We start from the raw sequence: 9449 nt of genomic DNA, 5'->3' as shown, positions 1-9449 counted from the left end.
TACCTGGATTTCAATTTTTCATTTGTTTAAAACTTTATATAAATATCTACATATCTACATGGCTTTAGATATATGACATTAAAAATCATTTGAAATCAGTTATTTGCATTGTATATATATGATAAAATGTAATATAACCACTTAACAAGATACATGCAGGCAATTGATAATATTATAAATGATACATAAAACTGAGCTAATCTCAGGACCATCAATTATGTGTAATCTTTTTAAATCTCAAAAATTTCTTATCACAGAAAATGCTTGTCTCTAAAATACAATTTAAAAAACAAAGCATGGTTTTATATCTAGCAATCAATAGATTGATAGGAATACATTTTGATATCATTAATATGACTCAAATATATTCACTTTATATAAAGACATATTCATGATCTCTTTTATTTGAAACACAAATAAACAGTTGACAAATCAACAAGAAAATAAATTATGTACAAAGATGGATGAACTTGTAAACTAAAGAGTAGCTCTTTTATTGAAACATTTTGAGATAAAGTCCAAACTTATTAGCTGAGATAACAGGTTGGAGCATTCAATATCAGATTTGAGTTTCAGTTTGACTTTGGCAAGCTATAAGTTGACCTACAGTTTAGATATCAAAGTGAAACCTCAACAATGTCCCACTTAGGCATCTATAAGTGCTGTTCTTAGCTTGCTGGCTTGATATCTGAACTAACAAGGCGTTGAGACAACTTTTGGTGAGACCCTCTCAGTGGGTCCCCTGCAAGCTGACCAGATTATAAGGGTTAGATATCAAATGTTTTGCAGAAGTTGACCACTTTAAACCTTATACAAGTTCTCCCTGGACATAAATACCATAATAAGACAAAACAAAATTTTATCCCCATCTGAAAAAGTTGAGAAGTAGGTAACGAAGGATGATTTTTGAATGAAAAAAAAGTTGTCTTAGAATGATAAATTAATGGTTCTAATCAAGTCTATTGATGATTGGGAGAACGTTTATAACGTTTAAACTGATTGCTTACAACAAAATGTAACCATTTTACCCTTCCTAGCAGGCCCTGAGGGCAGGATTCCAAGTCCCAGTTCCAAGGCACTTATGGTTTTGAGATATCGATCTGAAACTTTGCAAGGCTCCCACTAAGGCATCTGAGAGTACTACCTTGCTTGGTAGCCTAGTAGCTCAATTATCACGAGATCTCCTGGCACCCCTTATTTACTATCAAGGTACCCTCTATGAGATCTCATTTTGCAGATAAGTTTTATTCAGATTTTAAAATAGCAGAGATTGCAAAAAAGACATACTGATACTGCAAAATTGATTTGGCCAATGAAACAAGAAATGATAGTTTAGATCTATTAGGGGGTATGCAAATTCCAATTATCCAAAATGCACTAGAATAAATTGAAAATTTGATCTCATTTCAAATCATGCTTGCAATCTTTCCAGTTGTCTTTAACCCTAATAAATCTGAGGGGGGAGGGCATTTTCACCCACCTCTTTTATTCTATTCAACATACAGACTAAAACTTTAAACTTACAGATATATTACATATTTATGACAAATAGAAAATTTAAAAGTCATTTAATCTTGGGACTTTATGGTGCCTAGAAATAAAATGAGACTGAGGGGGCTCTGATTGTTTAGGGTAGGGAGTATCAATCTATAATACAAAGTAGCTTGATGTCTGTCTGTCTGACTGTCTGTCCGTCTGTCTGTCTGTCCCTTAAGATCTTGGTAACCACTGAACTGATCGGATTCTACTCTTCAGGGAATATACCTACTGGTCCTGTGGTGGTTTTAGGCTATTTTCTTGGGGGATGGGACACCCCCAACCCCCCCAAAAATAAATAAAATCCAACCCCCCAAATTTTTTTTTTACATTTTTTGTAAAATCTCAGTAACTGCTGATAAAATTGGGCTCTACCCTTCTGGGAATATACCTACTGGTCCTCTGGTGGTTTTAAGCTATTTTCTTGGGGAGTGGGACACCCCAACCCCCCCAAAAATAAAAAAATCCCCACTCCCAAAATTTAAAAAAAAATTTTTTTTAAAACAAAAACCAGTAATTGGGGTGGGGGAACCCCACTGCAACATGGGGCAAAGCCCCCATTAATCCCAACCCCCCCGAAAAAAAAATCAAAATATTTTTTTTTTAATTTTAATTTTTGTGTATGCGAACAACCTAGGTCTAATTTTTACAAACAACCTGGGTTTAGTTTGTACAAATTAAAATTTTTGTGCATAAAGCGCACAACCTGGGTTTAATTTTACCACAGAGTAATTAAACAAAGAATAATTTTTTGAATATTTCTATTAAGGAGGGTTGACTTCCCAAAACTATATAGGGCGAAGCTCCTAGAGGCTAGGAGCGAAGCCACTAGTATCATATATAACTCTAGTTAATCTAAACGTAAGTCTTTAAAAAATGTGTTTGATGACTTTAACCCTTACAGATTGGTGGGGAGGGGGGTTCATATTGACCCCCCCCCTCTAGTTTTTTTCAATGTCATTTTTTTTGTAGGTAAGATAGAGAGTTTTGACTTCATGACTTTTTAAGTTTATTAATTTTACGTTGGCAAGAGTTAATTTTATTAGGATATCTGGTCTGTGTCGGTCATGGTGTCCGGTTAAAGTCGGTTGGGTAGCACCAAAATTTTTTTAAAAATTCTAAATAAATCTTAATTTCTACATTATGACTTTTGTGTATTAGGTAGAAACCTAAAATTTTTTTGGTGAATACTGACACACCCCACCCAAAGGCGTGTTAGGTTAGAAAAAACCCCCCGTGGAAACAGTTTACACAGGATGTACCGGGACCTTATGGTGGTTTCAGAACATGCTTTCCCTAAATTGAATTAGTAGCTTCGAGATATCAATGACCTTATGAGAAAAGTGGTGTTATGACTGTGTTATTACAGCTAGAGACCTATAAATTTTTTTGGTAAATACTTGAGCAACAATAAACAGATTAAAATATTAATTGGTACAGCCAACCGCCATTTCACCGCCGTTATTTGCCGTTTTTTGGCAATGATGAGAAAAAGTAATTTTTTGTTGTGAAAAATAAAAGGTCGTCCTAAAATTTGGTCATCCTAGCTGTAACATTGGCTGCTCTACAGCTGTTTGAAAATTTAGCGGCTGGCCGCTAAAAAGCAGCTAAGGAGCAACCTGACTGCTATGACTAGAAAAAGTAATTTTCTCTAAAAATACACATGAACCACCGGAAAAAATTTTACGTCTTTATCTGTAACAGAAGCCGAGATAGAGAGTGGGGTCATTATGCCCCCCCCCCCAATCTATTAAGGTGGGAATTGGGGCCCAAGCTATAAGGGTTAAGCTGCAATCATATCCCAAAATGTTAGGTACAGAATAATGAAAATTCTATCAAAAGTATACCATTATCAGTATAGCACCACGCAGGGCCAAGATTTAGTGTTGATGGAGATTTTGATCCTGAAAAAGTAAAAGTTACGTAAAATGATAAAATTTTTTATTTGTAAAAACTGAAAATTCTATTTTGAAAAATATTTTGTAGAAGGTTATTGTATTTTTTGTATGCTAATGATTTCTTTGATAAAGATTGGTTCAAGTTTCTCAAAGATAGGTCACTAACAATGCAATTCTTATAATAATTGATTTTATTAATAAATCTTCAAATCATGGCGATTATGTTGTCAGAGTAGTCCTAATGCAGTGAAAGCTTTTGATTATATTGCTCATGATATACTTTCCATTAACAGTTGAAGAGGGGGGAGGGGCGTAGAACGCACCCCCTCTGGTTTTTTCTATCTCATTTTCTATGTGTGAAAGTTAGAGGTTCATAACTAAGTGACTTTACAATATTTTGAATATCTTTATCATGGCGGACACAGGATGCCAGCAAACCTGGCAAGGATATTCAGGTAAAGAGCAAAAATATTTTTTTGACTTAAACAAGGTTACCAAAATTCTAAAATATCCTAAGTAGAACTTAGGATATATGTATATTAGTATATGAAATTTAGGTGGTCAAGAGAATTTCAGAAATCTACAGACTTTTGTGACCGCAATATTTTCCTTAGAGACGTCAAATTTTATATTTAAGCAAGCAGTGGCAGCTAGCAGCTGCCGCATAAAAATTCAGTGTTAAGATTTATAATATAAAATTTACATAAAGATAAACATTTTATACAAAAATGCTTCTTGTAGCTTTTAAAATAAGGAAATTACAGCTCTTTTAAATTTTAAGTGAAAAGGAAACTTAAAAATAAATTTTAGATAAAAGTGTTAAGGAAGTGAAATTTGACTTTAGCTCTCTCACTCTATAAGTAGCTGAGATAAAAGGGGGGGGGGGCAAATAAGGTAAAGCAAGGGTCCTAACCATAAAGGGTTCATAAAGCTGGTATACAAGGTAAAAGCAATCTGAGTGAAAGAAACCAGAAATAAGTTGAAGAATCTTGGTCTGAATTACATAACATTAATATTTAAATTTTAGGAGTAATATTGTTTGCAATATTAATTGATGATTTACAGAGAGATTCTGATAAAGACAAACTGTACTGTTCTTGGTAATTTATAATTTAATTTATATAATTCCTCAAGATAAAAATTTCTCAAAGTAATACCTATTGTTCCATGGCATCTATATAAATTCCATTTTGTAATGTGCAATTCTTGTCCATTAAAAAGTTCAGGATCTGGATTATCATCCAGATCAATAAATCTGATACAACCTTAAGTGAATTAATAGATTAACATAGGCTTCACCTTCCCTGCCCTGCCATCCAGTTATTGCTCAAGAGGAGGAGGCAGGAAATATAATTTTTTTTTTTTTTTTTGGGGGGGGGGGGTATTTTACAGTATAAATCAATCATGAACAAGTTAGAAACATGAAACATTTCTATTTAATGATAAAATAGAAAAAAATACCTGAAAGTTGTGACTCCAGTAGTTGCATTTGACTTCGGATTATTATTTTCTGAGTTTCTAAAAACCTAAATTTAACATCAATTTGAATCCAAAGAAATACTAATATTAAATGACTAAAGACACCTTGAATAATATAATAAAAAAACTTTGACTATAGATAGAAGAAATGTAAATCACATTTGCCATTACACCTGGATAATACCCAAAATTTGAAGCCTTCAGCTTTAATAACAAAATAGTTGTAGGCATTTTGATATAACGTACAATAAAAATTTTTAAAGATTTTCATTGCTCATGTTAGAAATTTTAAAATCAAACAAAATCATGAGCTTATCTTCATCAAAAATTTAGGTTGCCAGTTACTAATTATATTTTTTCAATAAAAATACCCATTTTTATAGTCAAAATCATTAAATAAATTCAGTTTAACTTGCATTGTACCAAGAGTACTGCTGTATTTCCAGCCAATCAGAAGGCTGAATCAGCTCAAGAACCAATCACAGCTGAGCTTGAATTAGTTTCATTTGCCTCCACTATGATTTTACACTTAAAAATGCAAATTAAACTGAATTTTTTTTAGAGATTTTGTGAAATGTGGTGTTTTGTGATGTCTAGGGGCAAAGTTGTGAAATCTATGCACAGAAAATTTATTTTTAATTATTTCCCAAACTGTAAGTGTGGGAATGTCAAATTAATTGAAATTGTACATATTAAAATCAATAAATGCCAGTTTTATACAAAATTGAAAGAATTTAAGGAATTTACAAAGGGGTGTTTATACAGTTATGCGAAATTTCACTTTTCGTTAAAAATACTTGTAAATTCAATTTTAATACAGCTAAAATAATAAAAACATTTTTATGAATATATAATTCAATTGTGTAATTTCCATATTTAAACTTTGTGTATACATCTTTTTAGGTGTTTTGTAAGAAAACTTATTTAATCCAATTTTGTGAGAAAAATTAAATTTCTGCAGTTTACCCCCCAGAAGCCCCCTGCAATTAGTTTCTATATAAATGCACAAAATAATAGTTTCAAACTGGAATTACAAACAGTTACCAAAATTACTACAAACTTTTGAGACTTGTTAAAATTTTCAAAACTATGGCTTAGAATAATTAATTCATAATTTAATTTCTATTATGAGCAATGGAAATCTTTCAAAATTTTCATTGTACATACAATGTCATTTTGAAATGCATAGAACTTTTTTGTTATTGAAGCTGAAGGCTTTAAATTGGGGAATCGTGGTCTACTTATGTCAGTCTTTCAGCAGTTAAAGCCTTGTATGGCTTGCAGGCTTCCTTTAACTGACCAATTTGGTTAATTGTGTGCAATATTAGAGAGATTTAACCCATTAGTGCCGAACTGGGTTTTAAAACCCGGTGCCAGAAAATGGAAAAAAAACCGGTTTCCGGCTTCATAATTGCATCATTCTCAGTATGAATCCCCCCTCTACTACCCTGGCTTTCATTTCCCCCTGGAGCAGGCAGTTTAGCTTACTTCCGTTTGCTGGTATAGATCAACAAAGTTTGAAAATCATGACAATTCAAAATACCCCATCTAACTTTTTAGTTTTTATAGTAAAGTTGCTGATTTTTTTCGTGAAATCTAATGTTTATTGACAAGTACATCTATATGTGAATTCGTTTTATTCAAATTATTATTTTTTATATGATTTTTTTATCGTTTTTTTACGCCCTATTATGACCCGGTTCGGCTTGGCCATACATACCCGAAAATTTTAAAACCCGGCTCGGTTTCGGTTTTTATTACCCGGTTTTAACTTTTCAACCAATAAAAATAACAATTAACGTCATTAGTAAGGGTTTGAGCCACCATAATAACCCTAGTAATCTCTATAGGTGTCACCCAATAGTTTTATGATCGTTTTCTGATATGTAACACCCAAATTATATATGTTCTTTTTTTGTAGTGTGTGTCTTTTAAAACTTCGAGCAATGGGTTTTTTTACCCGAAAACGGCGGCACCTATAGCCGAAACACTAAATTTGAAATAAATCACTTCGTATTATACTTGTAGCTCTTTAGATTACATGAGGTTGTGTAGTTTTCAATTACGGATCGTATCAAAGTTCTAAAAAGTGTTCATCTCACTTTTGGCATTCAAAAATTACATTTTTCGATTTTTGGTCAAAATAACCGGGTTTATACAGGTCAACTGGGTTTTAAAACTGGGGGAAAGCACCAAAAACGGGTGTTAATGCCTGGTTGGTATTTATGGCCAAGCCGAACCGGGTTTTTTTGCAACTTTCCTGTGCACGCCACTAGAGCAAAACAAAAAAATACGAATTCTGTTTTGACCATTATAAAGCTTCCCTGAAACTTACAGCTCGATCGGCCCATAAAAGTGGCGCTCGGCACTAATGGGTTAATATATGAAAATACTATAAAAAATTGCTGATAATAAAAAATATTTACATTAATACTTTGAAAAAGATATTAGAAATAGTATTAGAGCTAGAAAAATATTAGAGACTATTTTAGAAAGCTCATATAACTATCTATTCTACTGGAATATGACCAATTTTGCATAATAAGCATGAATGACAAAATAAGACAATAAAGGAGGTAAGGTTGAAGGTATTCCAAATAAAAAAGTAGAATTGATCACTGAAGTAATAAGAAAATTTTCAACTAATATGAGTAACTAATTGAATTTAGGAGAAGCTTGTCCTGAACTCATCATAAGGACCAGAGCATTCAGTGACGTTTTTTTTCTCTAACATAACACATGTTCAGGTGGGGTTCGCCTTGAATTTGAAATGACTTTAAATTACTGACAGACAAAGGGACAAACAAAATGATAAAGATTGGATTGTCTAGCAATTTGTAACAGACAACCAAAAAATCTATAGAGTATTTATATAGGTCACCCAAATATTTACTAGGAAATTAGGCTAATTATCTACATTAGAAGCTAGAATTTATTGTCTTAAAATTTAGTTACCTTCTTCCGCTATCATCATATCCATCTCTTTGAATTTCTTTGAATTGGTAATGGATGATGCCATCTTTCCAGCGATAACTAGCATTCCTAAAGCATTAAAAGATTAACTTTATTGATTTATTTTGTTTGAAAATATTTTATTAATGTATACATATATTAGTAATTCTAATCAAGTAAAGTAATATCCAACTGACAATTAACCCTTTATTTTCAAGTCATTAGTTTGGAAGTAAAAAAGTACATGGCAATGTGCCTGTTTAGTGGAAAAGGCGACCTAACTCTTATTATTGTCATGTGCCTAACATAGCAGTAGTAGGTACTATCTTTAACATCATTTGTAAAATGAAGTTTGTTATAAGTCAGATATCAAGGTGACATGTTTTGCACAAATGCTGAGTGATTATTACCTGATCATGCTATCTCCAGTATCATAATCAAAACTTTCATCATCTGTAACTAAATTAATTATATTTGCTTGAAAACAAAAATATTTTTAATTTTGGATGGCTCTTGTGGCTGCTCTTGTTGGATAAATCCAAAAAAAGGACCCTTACATCATAATCTTTAAAAAATAATTTGCCTAAAATAGTTACTACTAAATGTTTTGTTGTGCTTTTTTTAGTGTAGATTCATTATTTGAAGCCAGATTCAATGCAGGTTTTGTTACTTGAGCATCTACATAGCTATAAAACTCTGGGGAGATATCTTAAGCTAAAATATATATTACTTGAAAATAGTATAAAATATACCAGTTTCTACTCCATTTTTAAAAACCACAAAGTATTTTTCTCCATTTTTGTTGATTATTTGTCCATGGCCATGAGGTTTACCATTCACAATTTGTCCAGCATATACTAAGCCATCATCAAGTCTCAACCCAGGTGAAGTCTAAATTTTTATGTCCAGCTTGGATTCAGAACCGATTAATATCCGGTGGATAAGAACCAGTTCTCAGCCACACTGAAAAACTATGCATCATATTCTATTATATCCAGTTTTCTAAGAATGTACAATCACAATATTAAAACCAGTTTTTTGCTCATACCTTTGGAATCTGGAGGCTGACAAAACCGGTTTTAATCTTATAATTGTACATTTTTATATCCTTTGAAAGCTTTTTATAATATGATACAATAAATGCAACTATCATATAATCTTTATAATTCACACAATTATGATTTAAAGGCTGAATTTACAATGTGGATTTTTATATTAGATAAAAAGTGGTCAATATAACCATACACACTTCAGACATATTTTACATGCATATACATTAAGGTCTATTACGTAGATAAATTATTGGTTGCTAACATGATTGACAATATCTATAGTTAGTAGGGTGGCTTCATATTGGAATTTGACAAAGTGAGGATGTGCAACAGATAAAACTAACTTGAATAAAATTTCTGACTGAAAAAAAATGCAACCACTTAAAAGTGTATTTCATTAATAAAAAAATATACAAAGATGACATTCAGGCCCTCTTTACTTACTATCTCAGCTCTGCTTATTGCTAGAGGGCTAAATATTTTGTGCATTTCCCCACCTACATAGTGAATTTCCGACTATAAGTCAGTCAAA

General features: G+C 32.1%; 1 protein-coding gene across 1 annotated transcript; it reads right to left on the bottom strand.

The window, feature by feature from the left end:
- Nucleotides 1–693: 693 nt before the first annotated feature.
- Nucleotides 694–8741, bottom strand: LOC145330866 (uncharacterized). The gene is made up of 7 exons (XM_080175528.1): nt 8618–8741; nt 8276–8324; nt 7869–7955; nt 4896–4960; nt 4592–4699; nt 3384–3440; nt 694–749 (listed from the first exon to the last, which is right to left on the bottom strand). Exons 2-7 carry the CDS (start codon nt 8281–8283, stop codon nt 694–696), a joined length of 381 nt encoding a protein of 126 aa, XP_080031654.1. The 5' UTR covers nt 8284–8324; nt 8618–8741.
- Between the last annotated feature and the right edge of the window lie 708 nt (nt 8742–9449).

Source organism: Acartia tonsa, chromosome 10, assembly GCF_053477335.1.
Source record: "Acartia tonsa isolate MP-2025a chromosome 10, ASM5347733v1, whole genome shotgun sequence".
NCBI lineage: Eukaryota > Metazoa > Arthropoda > Copepoda > Calanoida > Acartiidae > Acartia > Acartia tonsa.
The sequence above is the reverse complement of the archived record's forward strand: the minus strand, read 5'-3'. Positions and strand labels throughout refer to the sequence as shown.

Coding starts and splice junctions, on each gene's coding strand:
- LOC145330866 (XM_080175528.1), bottom strand. Junction 4,961..7,868: donor TATGATGATAGCGGAAGAAG/GTAACTAAATTT, acceptor TGTTAAATTTAG/GTTTTTAGAAACTCAGAAAA. Junction 4,700..4,895: donor ACTGGAGTCACAACTTTCAG/GTATTTTTTTCT, acceptor AATTCACTTAAG/GTTGTATCAGATTTATTGAT.